At 43.1% G+C, this 17,812-nt stretch overlaps 1 protein-coding gene across 1 annotated transcript; it reads left to right on the plus strand.

Annotated features, from left to right (window-relative positions):
- The first annotated feature begins 7,883 nt into the window (after positions 1 to 7,883).
- On the plus strand, positions 7,884 to 17,538 carry LOC103113520 (signal-regulatory protein beta-1-like). The gene is made up of 3 exons (XM_060201748.1): positions 7,884 to 7,953; positions 11,632 to 11,976; positions 17,360 to 17,538. The coding sequence occupies exons 1-3, from the start codon at positions 7,884 to 7,886 to the stop codon at positions 17,536 to 17,538; spliced, it is 594 nt and encodes a 197-aa protein (XP_060057731.1).
- Positions 17,539 to 17,812: the final 274 nt, after the last annotated feature.

Below are 17,812 nucleotides of genomic sequence, written 5' to 3' on the forward strand. Positions count from 1 at the left end.
GTGAAATCACAGACATGACAAAAAAGCAAGTTCTCACAACAAGCTATATTTTGACTCTGTGAGGCTATGGATGTTGAACCATCTTTTTGTGGTACCCATTTTACAATCAATATACAAATATGTAAGCATGTATGTCACACCATTATGTTGTACTTTAAAAACAATTATTTATAAAATGAAAATATTGACAAGAACATAGGATAAGAAGGGTACTTTTCCACACAATTCCTACTGCCAGAACTCTGTATCCAATTCCCTCCCTTTTTTATATTTCTTTATTGCGGGATTAATGATTTACTTTTTACAATAAATACAATAGTTTGCACTTGCATAACATTTCTCAGTTTTCCACATAACAATACAATTCCCTCCCTTGAGAATTTTCCTACACCTTATCCCGATGTGAGTATGGACCCAGGATCATTTTAAATACAATGTCATATGTTAATCATATTTCAACAAAACTGGGCCAGAAAGGGTAATCAATTTTATTTAAGGAATTATTCTTTATCATCAATCTTTGCATTAACATTCTATAGTTTGTTGTGAAATGTAATAAATGATCATTGCTTCCTTATAGCCTAGACTTAATAAAATTCAAATAGATAGAAACAACTGAATGGGGGAGTCGGGCGGTAGTGCAGCGGGTTGGGCGCACATGGCGCCAAGCGCAAGGACCAGCATCAGGATCCCAGTTTGAGCCCCTGGCTCCCCACCTGCAGGGGAGTCTCTTCGCAAGCAGTGAAGCAGGTCTGCAGATGTCTGTCTTTCTCTCCCCATTTCTGTCTTCCCCTCCTCTCCCCATTTCTCTGTGTCCCATCCAACAACAGCAACAGATATGACAACAATAACAACTATAACAAGCTCAACAACAAGGGCAACAAAATGGGAAAAATAGCCTCCAGGAGCAGTGGATTCATATGCAAGATTGCTCATTGGTAAAGTGCCTGCTTTGCCACATGTGTATGGCCCAAGTTCAATCCTGGCCTTATGGCACTGGGAAAAATTTATCTGCTGTGGGGTTCTAGCTCTCTACTTCCCACCTCCGCCACTGCACCCTGTTCCGTCTCTATATGAAAAAGTCATCCTACAGAAATGAAGCCAGAGGGACAGTAATCACAATAATAACAAAAAAAATCCCTCTGGATAAATTAATAAAATTAAAACTGGAAATCTTTTCCATTATTTCAAATGGACCTACGTATATGTGGTCACACATAATTACTCGGATCTCTTAGATAGATATTGATAATTTCTAATAACTAAGGTAGAAAACACTCTAGACTACCTCCCTAGTGTATTATCAGCAGTAATACATATATAGGGAAAGACAATCACCGTCTAGATTCTGCCACTGCACAAATATCAGAACTGGATAAAAGAACAGTCATGGACCCACTTCTGTGAGTTTACTCTAGTTGAATTTGTATCTTTCTTAATCGTACCCACCCCATTTGAAAAGCCATCTCAGTCATTTTAAGCACACAGTTCAAGACCACTAATTATATTCACATTACTGAGAAATGTATTTCCACAGACGTTATCCTTCTACAAAACTGAAGCTCTATAACCCTAAACACTTGCCACTCCCACCACTCCATGATAAGCACGTTTTGCTCTCTTTCTGAGTTTGACTACTCCTTGAATCCACCTATATTGGTAGGTCAGTCAGTATTTGGCTTTTGGGGATAAGCTTAATGCACTTAACATTAATGTCTGAAAGTGTCATTTGTTGTAGCATGTAATATAAAAGACAAGAGAAGACAAAAGAATAAGAGTGATGGTCATACCACACAAGTCTCATCCACTCTATCACTCATCCATCCATCCTACCATGCATTCATGCATAAATTCACTCTTGTGGTCTTACCATTATTAATCATGCATTATCATGCATGTTCAGCCCTATATAAATCCTATCTATGACAGCTACTAGCATGACTTCCCATACAGATTACACAGGTTCCCACATACACTCCCCTTAGGGCAACTTTCTGCAGTTGGTATCAGTACTGCAGTGACAAGCTTCTACTCTACACTTGTTGACTACAGAATTATAGTACAAAGATCACCCCATCAGCGGCAGCCCTATCTGGGGAGTCCTGAGATTCCCAGACAGACATAATGGGACTAGACCTCAAATAAATCCCTCTCTCCATTGTTATTGGTCATCTCTATCAGGAACAACAAAATAGACCACTTTGTGGGCCCCATAGGACCCTGCCCTCAACTTGGATCAACAACGGTAGAAAATGTTCCATCCTCTGAAGGGAGGATAGCAACATACTGTATGATACACCTGAGGAAGATGGGTCCTGATATTGGGGCAGCTTGGAACGTTCCTACTCATGACCACAAAATGTGAACTCATATCTACACAGATACAGAGGTCACAAAGCTCTTCATCTGAATAGGGGCCCCAGATCACATCAAATTGATGGGGTTTATAGTCAACAATATTTATACAACTTTCTCATACTTGGGAGCTACTCTCCCCTGATCCAGCTTTCTGGTCCTTTTATCAGCCATGACATCGTCTCCCCAGATAATAACTTGGTTCCACCTGCATGTCAGATTTCAGGCTCAGGGGGAAAAAAAAAACTAGTATAGCCATAGGCCCTTTGGAATATAACTAAAATATGACTACTAGCTAGCTACAAAACAAAGACACCCCCCAACTCTTCATCTGCGCTACTCCAGCCTTTAGGTTCATGATTGGTCAACAATTTGTTTGGCTTTATATGTTAACTCTCTTCTCAGCCACAAGGTTCCAGATGCTAGTAGGAGGCCGACCAGACCTCCCTGGACAGACAAGACACACCAATGTATCCTGGAGCTCTGATTCCCCAGAGCCCTGCCCCACTAGGGAAAGAAAGAGGCAGGCTGGGAGTATGGATCGACTTGTCAATGCCCATGGTCATCAGGCAAGCAATTACAGAAGCCAGAGCTTCCATCTTCTGCCTCCACAATGATCTTGGGTCCATACTCCCAGAGGGTTAAAGAACAGGAAAGCTGGTTTTCTCTCCTCTCTTCTCCTCTCCTCTCCCAGTCAACTAGGAATACCAAAGGAGACCACCTGGGACTGCAGCAGGACAGGACTAGAGCAGTTTCAGGAACCCTCCAAGTCACTACTGAGTGTGGACATGTGTAGCTCGTGGACGGAGTGGAGCCTAGGGAGAGATTGCGTGGCTGGTGACAGTCTGGTGGTTTGCCAACTGGGACACCAACTCCAGTATGAATACAGTGAAGTCTATATATACCCTATATATTAGTGAAGACAGTGGAATCTATATATAGCAAACCTACAGCCAACATCATACTCAATGGTGAGGAACTGAAACCATTTCCCTTCAGATCAGTACTAGACAGGGCTGCCCATATTGTACCAAAGTAAAAGAATCTGGGGTGGGTTGGTTGATTGGGGGTAGTATACAGATCCAAAAAGGATGACAGAGGACCTAGTGGGGGTTGTATTATTATATGGAAAACTGGGAAATGTTATGCATGTACAAACCATTGTATTTACTGTCAAATGTAAACTATTAAAAAAAAGAATAGGAAAGCTATTGGGGGAGGGGATAGGGAGTTCTGGGGGTAGGGATTGTGTGGAGTTGTACTCCTCTTATCCTATGGTTTTGTCAATGTTTCCATTTTATATATAAATTAAATTAATTTTAAAAGAATTATAATACAGAGATGCTGCAGAGTCTACATCATAAACCCTCTTGTGGGCCTCTACAGGACCTTGCCCTCAATGTAGAACAACAGTGGTAGAAGTTGGCACACTCTTCAGAGGGAGGTTGGGTCAGTATACTTTGCCACTCAAGAAAGACTGGTCCTGAAATGAATGCAGGCAGCCTAGAATGTTCCTAGCTATGACCATGGAATGTGAGCTCAGACTGACAGGGATGCAGAGGTTACACAGGCTCCTGTGCTAAATATGAATAGACATGGGCCCAAGGTCAGATCGATGGAGTTTTTGCAGTTAATAGTATCTATATATTTTTTTCCCATATTTGGGAGCTATTCTCTGCCCTGATCCAGCTTTCTGGTCCTGTTCTCAACTGTCAGACACCATCTTCCCAGGCAATACTCCTAGACCACCTGCGTGTTAGCTGTTGGGCTCAGGCAAAAATTAGTAAATTCATGGGCCCCTTGGAATTTGCCTAAAATAGACTTTCTGGATTCCTCCCCCATGAAGACCCATCTGCTTTATTCTTACCTTTAGGTTCCTGGTTACTAAACAATTTGTTCTACTTTATACCTTGTTCGGAAATTGTGCAGATGTGATCACATCCACCATGTTGCCCCCTCAGGATATTGTCAATTCCTGCGAGAGTTGAAACTATATTCCCGGAGTGCCTTTTTCCACAATGTTGTCCCCTCAGGATATTGTCAATTCCCACGAGAGTTGAAACTGTATTCCTAGAGTGCCTTTCCCTACCAATCCTGTCCCGACTTCCACTCCATTTTTTTATCCTATAAAGCCCACTGCTGCTGCAGGTCCAGTCTCTCTCTGTGCCCCTTTTCACCTCGGCGACCTGATGCAGAGAAGGATGCTGTGCTTAGCGGGAGGCGACCATTTGGTGACTCCACGTTACCTGAAGTGGTTAGCCTGAAGTGCTGCACTCTCACCCGACTCTGAGGTGCCCGTGTGAATAAAGATTTGTGTTCCCTCTCTGCTTCGATCCCTTCTCTCTCTCCCCCATGACACAACCAGACAATAGCTTACTGCTTTTCAGCCACCAAGTTGCAGATGCTAGCATGATGCTAACCTGACTTCCCTGGGCAGATGGCCTCAACAATGTGTCCTGGAACTTCTCCTCCCCAGAGCCCTGTGCCATCCAGGGAAGAAATAAACATGCTGGGGCTATAGAATGACCTGTCAGTGTCCATGTTCAGCAGAGGAGCAATTATAGAAGTCAGATCTTCCACCTTCGTACCACATAAAGAATTTTAGTCTACACTTCCAGAGGGATAAAGAATAAGGAAATTTCCAATGGAGAGGATGGGATATGGAACTCTGGTTGTGGGAATTGTACCACTATTATCTTACAATCTTGTCACTCATTATTAAATCTATAATAATAATGACAAGGATACTATGTATTATAAGGGAAATAACAGTGACTAATATGTGATTAAAATAAGTTAGAAAAAATTGTTATATGGTCATTGAAATATACAATGTTGCAAAGTGAATTTTAAATCATGTAAGAATATTGCAAATAAAAATATTCATGCCCAAGGAAGAAACAAGCAGATAGACAACCATTTAAAACAAAATTTATCTCATAAAAATGAAAATATTCTTTACAAATGTAGGCTTGGTGCCTGTAAGGTCTGGTTGGTGGTGAAAGGGACCTGATAGGAAAAGTAAGGTCATGAATATTATCATAAGGGCTTTCTTAGGGCATTCCAGGCCGAGGTTAGCAGGTCCCGAGAGAGTGGGGGTCTGTGAAGTTGCACCCAGATTCAGGGGAGGGAGATTCTTATAGGAGAGGAGAAGAAGGAAGTCAGGTGAGAGTTCAGTGGGGATTTTCCATAATGGTAAGTCTGGTGGGTCTGTGGGTATTTTTTTTTCCTTTCTGTTGCCCTTGTTGTTTTGTTGTTGTAGTTATTATTGTTGTTGTTGATGTCATTGTTGTTGGATAGGAGAGAGAGAAATGGAGAGAGGAGGGGAAGACAGAGAGGGGGAGAGAAAGATAGACACCTGCAGACCTGCTTCACCGCCTGTGAAGCGACTCCCCTGCAGGTGGGGAACAAGGGGTTTGAACAAGGATCCTTATGCCTGTCCTTGAGCTTTATGCCACGTGCACTTAACCAGCTGTGCTACCTGCCTGCCCCCGGTCTGTGGTTTTACGAAACTGCTAGCCTCTGGCACGCATTCCAGGGATGGACTGGTTTTGCCAGATTCCACATTCTTATGGCTGAGTGTTTTCACCTTCAGATGTATCAATGGTCAAGCACTCCCAGACCTATCAGTGCCTGCACTACGAATCCACTGCTCCTGGAGGTCTTTCTTTTACCATTTTTGTTGTCCTTATTGCCCTTGTTACTATTATTGTTGTTATAAGTCTTTTTGTTGGATAAAAGAGAGAGAAATTGAAAGAGGAGGGGAAGACAGAGATGACAGAAAGATATACAGCTGTAGACCTGCTTCACCGCTTGTGAAGCAACCCCCCTTGCAGGTGTGGAGCCGGGGGGCTTGACCCAGATCCATATGCTGGTCTTTGTGCTTCGCACCATGTGTGCTTAACCTGCTGTGCTACCGTGCATCCCCCTATTTATTTATATTTTAAGCTATAAATTTAGTATGCAGATATATATTAAGAAAGAAATCCATAGCACAAGGACCGGCATAAGGATCCCGGTTCGAACCCCGGCTCCCCACCTGCAGGGGAGTCGCTTCACAGGCGGTGAAGCAGGTCTGCAGGTGTCTATCTTTCTCTCCTCCTCTCTGTCTTCCCCTCCTCTCTCCATTTCTCTCTGTCCTATCCAACAACAACAACAATAATAACTACAACAATAAAACAACAAGGGCAACAAAAGGGAATAAATAAATAAAATAAATATTAAAAAAAAAGAAATCCATGACTTCAAAGATTCATCTGGTAGGGAAGTGGAAAAATTGAAAACAGTGTAACAGGATATGAAGGACACTTTGAATTTATTTCACTCTCAAATACCAAGTCACGGAAGTTAACTTACCCATGTGGAAGAGCAAATCTAACAAAGAGATGACAAACTGGCCATGCTCTTTGACTTCAAAGTAGAAGAAGAAAAGTGGTTTAAGAAAAATGAGGCAACTGTTAAAAGATTGAAGACTCCATTAAAAAATCAAGTATTGAATTATAGGGGTCTTAGAAGGAGAGGAGAGAAGGAATGGGGCAGAAACCATATTCGAAAAGTTAATACCAGAAAGTTTTCTATATCTGGGGTATGATCAGGATGTCAGAGAGAACTCCCAAACTCCTAAACCCAAATATACCTACACCAAGACACATCATTGTGAAATTACCAAAAGTCAAGAACACCTCACACCTATGGGCATCTAATTTCTGATAAGAGGGCCCAAACTAGTAAATGGAAAAAGGAGGGTCTCTTCAATAAATGGTGCTGGGGAAATTGGATTGAAATGTGCAGAAGAATGAAACTGAAGCACTATATCTCACCAGAAAAAAAAAAGTAAACTCCAAATGTATCACGGATCTGGATGTCAGACCAGAAACTATCAAGTACTCAGAGGAAAATACTCCCAGAGGATTAAAGAATAGGAAAGCTGTCAAGGGAGGGGAGGGGATACGCAGTTCTGGTGGTGAGAACTGAGTGGAGTTGTACCCCTCTTATCCTATGGTTTTGTCAGTGTTTCCTTTTGTCAGTGTTTTCCTACTCTCCAACTCCACCTCTTTTTGTTGTTGTTGTTGTTGGTTTGTTTGTTTTCATTTTTTTGTTCTCTATTAAGAAAGAGAAAGGAAAGAAGGCAGCAGGAAGGCAGGTGGCAGGCAGGAAAATAAGGGGTGCTGGAGTAATACAGCCATATGGAAGCCCCAGTAATAATCCTGGTGCAAAAAAAAATTAGAACACCCAGAGACGGAGAGGAAGCTCCAACAGAAGAAACACTTATTTCTGCCAGATCTGTGCAAGTCTCGATGGAAGATAAGAGTTTCTCCTGAACTAGCCAGCTGTCTTCTTCATAATTAACTTCAATTTCACAACGTAAAAACAGGAACTGCTCAGAATCTAGAACAGAATTCTCTCCCCATCACGTAGTTCCACTTATATTACACAAGACAAGACTCCTCTGCTCCACACACTCCTCTCCCAGCAGAGTTTGGGTTCCCCTGGCCACACTGGGCACAGCAGGCTCTCAGGACTCCAGGATGCCCAGTCCTGCCCCCTGGTGCTTCTCTCCTCCTCCGTGCCTGCTGACTCTACTGCTGGGACTCACAGGTGAGCACTGCCTTGGGAGAAGGATCCCTTCTTCCTGGCTCCCATGTCCCTCTGCCTGTGGGCCTGAAGGGCATCCAAGTAAACACACAGATATGCACCCAATGATGGAACAGAATTATAAGGACACGGCAGTATCTGCTAAGCTTTTTACCTGTGCCTCCATCATCTGTAGCAGTTGGCAGAGATGTCAAGATGGGTATTTGAAACAGAAACAACAACTTGGTACAAATAAGCTCATCTGATCCTCACAAAATACCAGAGACAGTCATGATTATTATTCCTGATTTGTAACTGAGAAACATAAAGCAGAAAGAGTAACTTTCCCAATGGTACCTACCAAGTCGGCTAAACTTTTGGAATTCAAATCTAATACCAGCACTTCCAGGGATCAGGTCTGTCTTTCCTTTCTTTCTTTCTTTCTTTCTTTCTTTCTTTCTTTCTTTCTTTCTTACTTTCTTTTTTTTCCTTACTAATTTGTGCAGTTCTACTTCTCTCTCAGTGAAGGCTAATATCAGAAAAATCAGATTCAGGGGGTCGGGCCGTAGCGCAGTGTGTTGACGCACGTGGTGCAAAGTGCAAGGGCTGGCGTAAGGATCCAGGTTTGAGCCCCCGGCTCCCCACATGCAGGGGATTCCCTTCACAGGTAGTGAAGCAGGTCTGCAGGTGTCTATCTTTCTCTCCCTCTATCTGTCTTCCTCTCCTCTCCCCATTTCTCTCTGTCCTATCCAACAACAAACGGCATCAACAATAACAATAATAACCACAATGAGGCTACAACAACAAGGGCAACAAAAAAGGAAAAAAAATGGCCTCCAGGAGCTGTGGATTCATGGTGCAGGCACTGAGTGAGCCCCAGAAATATACTTGGAGGCAAAAAAAAAGAAAAAAATAGAAAAGAAAAATCAGATTCAGAGCTACAAGGAGAAGAATATTTCTCAGCCAGCTCACCTCTCAGAGACTCCCCAGTCCTCCAGTGCTTCTCTGTGTGTGCTCACTAGCTCCTGCTGAGGTTGTACTGGGTTGGTACTACTTGCCCAAATCACACTGTCCTTTTAATATTTTTCAAATTTCATTGACTCCTCAAAGCTTACTTGTAACTAAGATGTGAGGCCTTACCTATAAGTATATTCACAAACAAATATTTAAGTGTGTGTATGTGAGTAGGGTTGAGAAGTGTACACACATAAACACATGCTGGATTTTGGAAGCACATTCTTACTGTCTTCATAATATTTCTCAGTCTACATGAAATGCACATTTACAAATGAGCTTTCTGAGCCTCTGTCATCCTCCCATCTTCTCTACTCTATTAACTTCCTCCGTATACTACCACATTATTTAAGGCATGCTCACTACCTTATTAATAAAATTAGTAGAGTTTGAGACTCAACTTTTCAGGATGAATTAAAGTTCAGATTGAGGACAATTGGAAAAGATCCAGAGACTCTTATCATCTGTAATCACAAACATTATCTATATCCATTTTACATTGGTATTGATAGCTGTACCAGCTGATAGCTTAAACCTCAGAAGGTTAATGGCCACTGACCTCCCAATATCCTGAACACTCAGCATGTGCCATAGGAAATGTCAGCTCCTGCAATTATGCTCCCCAAGGAGATTCCTCTTGTCACCACTAATGTACTTAAAAACACGAAGCACAGAAAGATCCAAGGTCACTTCTGTAAGTGCAGACAACTATGATTTGACCTCAGGCAGTCTGATTCTAGCACTCTGGGGTAAATCATTGGTCTCTTCAGTTACCATAGTCCCACTTCCACACCATGTGGTTCTGACTGCTTCTATCAGTGGATGTGGGACTGGGTGGGAAGGGAGACATAGGTTGGGTTTTTTCTTCTCCTGGGCTCTTCTACTTCTTCTGTATATACATGTTGATTTTGTTCTCCATCAGGTCATGTACATGAAAAACATAGGTTTTTTTTCTCAATTTGCAAAGAAATTACTGGTTGAAAATAAACACAGGTCTCATAGAGGGGTGTCACACTGGCCAACTGACAAATCCACACACCATTCAAATATGTGTTGGATCCCTACTATGTGCCAGGAGCTGGCAGAGTGCTTAGGGTGTTCTGGTGAATAAAATTAATAAAGTGAATGTCCCCATAAATGTAACTGGAGGGGATCATGCTAAGTGAAATATCCCAGAGGGAAAGATAAATACCAGATGATCTCACTCCTGTGTGGGAATTAAGACATAAATCAAGGGAAGGCATAGGTGAATTTTTTTTTATTTTAGTCAAGCCACATATTACTATGACAGAGAATATATATATCTATATATACACACACATATATGTAGTTATTTTGTATGTACATATACAAAGATGCCTACATTTCTGTCTATACTTGAAGAATAAAGGGGTTTAATGAGAGGTGCACCCAGCACCCTTTGATGGAAGGAGACAGCATTTTTGGTAATAAGAGAGTTATACTGACACATGTTCTGGGGTGATGTGAAATAGTATTTGCAGTATATTTAGTCTTCTGAAACATTTCTTCAATGTTTAATTTCCTCATTTAAAAAAGCTAATGAGCTCAACTGATGTCTTGATCTTAGTTCAATGGCACCAGTGTAGGGTTACTAAACTCAATAACTATAATCAGCTGGGGGTTGGGTGATAGTACGGCAGGTTAAGCACAGGTGGCACAAAGCTCAGGGACTGGCATAAGGATCCCAGTCGAGCCGCTGGCTCACCACCTGCAGGTGAGTTGCTTCTCAAGCGGTGAAGCAGTTCTGCAGGTGTCTCTCTTTTTCTCCCCCTCTCTGTCTTCCCCTCCTCTCCTCATTTCTTTCTGTCCTATCCAACAACAACAATAAAACCACAAGGGCAACAAAAGGGAATAAATAAATAAATAAATATTAAAAATAACTATAATGAGCTGACTTAAATATATCACAATTTTAGTAATTACTACAGCAACATTACAAATATATAGCATTATCCCCTCTGGAAGGAAGCCACACAGAAACTTAATACACTGTTTCTCTTTTCAATCTCCATGTTCGTTCTGAGCCAGAATGTCCCCTTAGACTGTCACTCAGGAGACAGAGCAGACCCCACCATGATCTCTGAATGCAGGATGTTGAACAGAGATGTTCCTATAGCTCAGTGGATGTGCACAAATATTTTCCTCATTTCTGATCACACTTACTGCTAGAGTCTGAAGGTCCCCCCCATTTAAAAGGGCACAAAGTACAAAATCCATGAGTCCAGAATGTGCACAGCAGGAGCACTTGGTAAAGTTTGGGGCTTCCAGAGATGGCTCAGGTAATCAATACCCTTTCCTATACCATATAATCTCTGTGTTCATTTTTTATATATTTATGTATTTAATATTTTAATTTTTTTTCACTGCTCAGCTCCTGCTTATGGTAGTGCAGGGATTGAACCTGGGACTTCAGAGCTTTAGGCATGAGAGTCCCTTTGCTTAACCATTATGCTATCAACCCCCATGTGCCTCCATTTACTAACTGGCAAAGAGAGTCGTTCTCATTTTGCATTTTGTTGTAAGATACTGTGCACTGATGCAAACTGGGTGCTGCTCTCAGGGTCCCTCAAGCTGTGCACTCCATCAGTGAAACCCTTTATTGGCAAAGACTTCAGAAACCTACAGGTTACAAGGGTGAATAATAAATAAATGCTTGTTTCTCTCTAGGAGTGTGGGGTGAGGTGCTGCGCATGATCCAGTCTGAGACATCAGTGTCAGTCGCAGCTGGAGAGACAGCAACTCTGCCCTGCACTGTGACCTCCCTGCTCCCCAAGGGGCCTGTCAAGTGGTTCAAAGGCACAGGGTCAGGCTGGAAGGAAATCTACAGTTTCACAGATGGCCACTACCCCCGAGTAACACGTGTTTCAGACAACACAAAGAACATGGATTTCTCCATCCGCATCAGTGACATCATCCCAGCAGATGCCGGTGTCTACTATTGTGTGAAGTTCCGGAAAGGGAGTCCTGATGTGGAGATTAAGTCTGGACCAGGCACCCAGCTCATTGTGCATGGTGAGTACTGCATCTCTCCTTCATCCTCTGAGAGGTGAACAGTCAAACACAATTCTCCCCTATCTTTGAATAGCATCTCGGGATCATGTGTGGCAGTGAGTGCTTCTGTTCATGATGATCCACCTTTTAAACAGCTGAGGGAGGCTGAGGCTGCAGAGCTTGGGATACTTGCTCAAAATTCCCCTGGCTGATAAACAGAGGGAATAAGGGTGAGATCATAGTGCCCCTTTTACAGACCAGAACACTGAACTTCAGAGAAAACACCTGACCAGACCAAGGAGGAGATCCAATATGTAAATCCCATGCAGCCCAACTCAAACTCTGTTTTGCAGCCCAGGGTACTCATAGCACAGAGAAAAGCTCCATACTCATGTTACAAATCTCAAATTGTTCTGTTCTTCAGAATAAACATTTTAAAATAAGGCCTGTGACCCATGAGATTACCTGCAGAATCCCACAGCAAATATCTACTGCAAAGTTTCATGTGTCCCAAAATTGTTCCACAAAGAAAATTCTTAAATACTTAGAACCAACAGCTTTCGGAAGACAGACAGACAGACAGACAGACACACACACACACACACACACACACACACACACACACACACACACACACTTACTCGTCTTCACAGTGAAGCAGTACTGCAGGTGCCTTTCTCTCTTCCTCTCTATCTTCCCCCATCCCTCTCAATTTCTGTCTCAAATAAATAAACAAATAAATAGAATAAGCAAGTAGTTTCATAATGCAGCACTGAGATAGTGCCTATGAGATGGCACTGGCCTTCATTCCCTGTGTGCCTTTGGTCAGTGCTCAGTATTAATGGGAAAAAAGCTAACTTGGATAATGCCCTGCTTTGTCATATACACAACCCATATTCAATCCAGGTCCTCACCTCATGAAGGAAGCTTCTGCAGTTGTCTCTTTCATACTCTCTCTGTCCTTAGTTAAAAGACAGCAAGGGAAAGGAAGGGAGGGGTTGAGGGAAAAACAAAAGAGAGAAGAAAAAGGGAAAAAATAAAGGAGGAGAGGAGAGGAAAGGAGAGGAGAGAAGAGGAGAGAAAAGGAGAGTGAGGAGAGAGGAAGAGAGTGGAGGAGAGGGGAAGGGAGGGGGGAGAGGGGAAGGGAAGAGATGGGAGGAGTCAAGAGGAGACAAGAGGAGATGAGACGAAAGGAGAGGAAAGGAAAGGGCCTGTTTTCCCATTTCAGTTTAGGAACTGGGACTGCACAACCTCACCTCACAGCTGGCTGCCAGCCTCTAGCACCCATGGGTGCTGTGTGGCCCTGCCTTCCTGCAGTCACTTTCACAGACATTTCATTTGTAGGTGCTCAGGTTTTCAGAAGAGGTCTGCTAGAACAGCAATACACAGTGAGACCAAGCAGAAATTCTGTCTGGGGCCCAGATTGGTGGGAAATGACCTCGCTGAGAAAATAACTGGACTTTAGCTTCAGGCCTGAAATTCCCTGCCACACTACTCCAGACTCTGTGTAACTCTGGGCAACCTGAGTGTGTCCTTCTGTATAAATGAGGGTGATGGCACCCTCTCTCCCAAAACTAATGAAAATTTTGAAAGAATAAAAGTAAAGTTGGGGTCAGCTGGTGGTGCACCCAGCAAAACACACGCATTATCATATGTAAGGAACTGAGTTCACGCTCTGAGTCCCCATCTGCAGTGAGAGAAGTTTCACAAGTAGTAGAACAGTCCTACAGGTGTCTCACCTCTCTATATATTTATATCTCTGGCATCTACCAAAAACAAAAAAGTAAAGACAAGAAAAACTGGTGTCTGGGAAATAGTGGTAGAGTTACACAGGAACTGAGAGTCAAAATGTTTTTGATGGTAAAAATGTAAATTAATTAATTAATTAATGTAAAGTTATTAACAATTATCCTTGATGTTAATTGTCACTATCATACTTACTGTGTGTTATTGCTCCTTTTGTAGTCAAACCCATTTGCCCTGTAGTCCATGGTCCCCCGGCAAGGGCCACACCTGGGCAGAGAGTGAACTTCACCTGTGAGTCCCACGGCTTCTCCCCCAGAAGCATCAACCTGAAATGGTTCAAAAACGGGAACGAGCTCCCAGCATCCCAGACAAACATAGAGTCACAGGGGAGTGACATGACGTATAGAGTGACCAGCATAGCTGAGGTGACCCTGGCTCCGGGGGACATACACTCCCAGGTCATCTGCGAGGTGACCACATCACCCTGACAGAGAGCTCTCCTCTTCGTGCGACTGTCAACCTGTCTCAGACCATCCGAGGTACAGTAAACCTACACACCCTGCCCAAGCCCACCCTGACTCCATGTTGCAAGCCTGCTCCTCCCTCGGGTCTCCCCAGACCCTGAACTGCCTGGGATCTAATTCCCAACAGTCCTTCCCATTCCCAGGCCCCTGAATGTGCTGGTCACTCACCCCTGTTTTCATGGCAGCTGCCATGTGGACACCTACCACCTGCCAACCTCTGTGCTAGGTGGCTTCATTGACTGACCCAATAGCAACTCCAGTTACTCAGCAACTACTGTGATAAGCACTCATATGTTTGGGGAATTCATTTATTTTGCTATAGTTATATTCCCTCCTTCCAGAACTGTGCTTGTTGAGTTTACTTTTATTATCCTTAACAGGAGCTCAGTGTTACTTACAGTGAGTCTAGCATTCAACTTAGTGATCACTCATGTGCAATGATGCCCCAGAATGTGAGCTCCCACAGCATACCTTATCCCTGTCCTGGGTGCCTGCTTTATGAGTGGCAACTCCTGACTGTGGTCTGTCTCCGAAGTTCATCTGCCTGGTGTTGTTTCAGTTTCACCCACCTTGGAAGTTTCCCAACACCCAGTGTCAGGAGGCCTGGTGCTGGTTGCCTGCCTAGTGAAGAAGTTCTACCCCAAGAATGCAAAGCTGACCTGGTTGGAGAATGGAAATGTGTCCCAAACAGAAATGGCCTTAACCCTCCGAGAGAACAAGGATGGGACCTTTAACGGGATGAGCTTGCTCCTGATGAACACCGCTGCCCACAGGAAGAATGTAGCATGCACCTGCCGGGTTGAGCACAATGGGGAGATGGAAGTCACCACAGTTGACATCCTGGAGGTCTCTGCTTACAAGACAGATCAAGGTATAAGTGAGCCACCTTATAAGGATCAACTCCAACTGGCTTAGCTTTCTCTCCTCCTCCTCCTTCTCTTACTCCTTCTCCTCTTTCGATCTTATCTTTCCAATGGTGAGTATAGGAAAGCATTCTTGTTATAGACTAATCTAGAAGTCCTTTAAATGGGCATCCTGCCCCAAAGTTCATACTGTGACCACAAGAGTCTGATATGTCTTCATAGATCTTTAGACATAAATACACCTAAAAGTGGGGGGGGGGTAGGGAAAGTCTCCTTTTCTTTTCTTTTAATTTTTTTTAATATTTATTTATTTCCTTTTGTTGCCCTTGTTGTTTTATTGTTGTAGTTGTTATTGATGTCGTCCTTGTTGGATAGGACAGAGAGAAATGGAGAGAGGAGTGGAAGACAGAGAGGGGGACAGAACGACACCTGCAGACCTGCTTCACCACCTGTGAAGCGACTCCCCTGCAGGTGGGGAGCCGAGGGCTTGAACCAGGATCCTTACGTCGGTCCTTGCGCTTTGCGCCATGTGCGCTTAACCCGCTGCGCTACCGCCCAACTCCCTGAAAGCCTCCTTTTCATAGTGCCCTGCTTCTGCTGTCTTGTAATCACTTTCATATCCAAGTCAGCCCACCTTCCTCCTAGTTCTCTAAGCCCTGCTGTGTCTTTATTCCATCTCAAGCTTTCCCTCTGCATCAGTCACATCACCCGGTTTATCCTGCCACCTTTCATCTATGCAGATTGCTCTGAGGGTGTGGAGTTTGAGTCTGGAAGCAGGAATTAAGGTTATGGTAACTGCTTATAGCAAAGATCTTCTTTGTCTCTTGATTGTAAAAACAGACTAACAATGATCACAACTACCCTGCATATTTACTCTAACTTTCAGTTTATCTATTATCCCCTTCCTGTTTCAACTTTATGGTGATTTTAGAATTATACAGAAGAGATTGGGGAGCAGTAAGGGGAGGCTATAAAGACTTCCTGCTGTTAGAGAAGGTGACTGAGCTAATATTTGCAGGTCTATCTGAGTTCCTGTGGACAGAAACCACTAACCTGTACAGTTTATGAGTTTAAAGTCTGAGAGGCTGTGCAGCAGATAGAGTGCCTGACTTGCAATGCATTGGCGATCAGGCTCAAGTCTTAGCATTATACATGCTAGAGTAAATCTCTGGTTCTTTTTCATAAATAAATCTAATTTAAAATTCTTCAAAATTATCATGAAGGAAGTTTTCTTTCACTCTTTTCCCCCAAAGATGTATTTATTTTCATGAAAGATATCAGAGTACCACCACACTCTAACATATGCAGTAATGGGGGTTGAAAGCAGCACTCCATGTAAGTCCTGCACTTTACCCACTGAGCCACCTACCCTTCCACTGCTTTTCTATTATTTATTTTCTTGTGAGGTTAATAGTTTTCAATATAGTTATTGGTACATGGGTACAATTTTCCATCTCACCATGATAAGTGTCTGCAAAGACACACTCTGACCCTCATCTTAGGCTCTTTCCCATCAACACGTACTAGGACCTGAAAGCTCTCCTTCCCGCTACCCCTCCCCCTTTCCTCCTTCCCCCAAGTTCTTTGCCTTAGTGCAAAATCTTGTGATTAATCCCTCTTTATTTCAACTTGGCTTTTGCCAAAGGATTAATGCCCCAGCAACAGTATTCCAACTTGCCAACTCATTTTCAAATGTCAGATGCCAAAACAGTCCCTGCCTATAATTGTACCACCCCTGTTCAAGTACAGAAGCTATAAACTCCCTCAGAATGAATCTTCTTTTCATTATACTTGCATGTTGTGTGGACATTTATTCCTCTGACTCTGAAAAGATGAACATGTCTTAGAAAAAATGGCAAGGTCTCAAAGTCACCCTCCTAGACAATAATGATACATTTCCCTACCTTTGAATCCCATGGTCATGTGATGCTCCCTAAACTCTCTGCACCTCAGTTTTCTCATCAGAATGAGCACCATACAGTCTGCCCTGAGGGAGAATGGGCTGGCCAAGTGCCTATGTCACTGAGTAAACTTTCCTTCCACTTCTTTCCACAGCAGAGACAATTTCAGCAGTATGAGAAGGGAATGAGTGAGAATAAAGTTCTTTATCCTGATTTCTGCCATGATCTTAAGTCCAGGTTGCCCATTCTTGCCCACAGATACAAAGTCTCCAAAGGGCTGATGAACCCAGGCAGCCTCCAGTGAACTAAGTGGAGCCCCTGAGAATAGACTATGTGACTCCTCTAATGCTCCTCTTGTCTTAATTTCTAGGTCCAGACATGTCTACTCCACTCCTTATAGCTGCCCTCCTAGCTACCAAGATGTTGCTGGTGGTTAGTGTCTCTATCACCTATTTGCACAAGAAACAAGGGGCCTGGCTATACGTGCTGGTAGGGAGGGGTGAGATGTCAAGGTCCTCTCAGAAACACACAGTGCTGAATCCAAAATAATCTGCTGCTCCCTATCTTAGAGCATAGCTGAAATGTGATTGGAGGCTGCTAGGACCAGAAGTGGACTATGACGTTAAAATGCAACCAGAACTATTACCAATATTCTTGGAATCAAAGGAAGAGGAAGCAAAACTGTGACCAATATGTAAAAATCTGTCAACTAGCCACATTAAAATGACTTTGGTTCAATAATAAATATGAATACTTTGCATCTCTTTGTAGAACTTTTAAGGGTATTATGCAGTTGAGATGCAATAATTTCAAGTAACTTAAG

Source organism: Erinaceus europaeus, chromosome 1 (assembly GCF_950295315.1).
Source record: "Erinaceus europaeus chromosome 1, mEriEur2.1, whole genome shotgun sequence".
NCBI lineage: Eukaryota > Metazoa > Chordata > Mammalia > Eulipotyphla > Erinaceidae > Erinaceus > Erinaceus europaeus.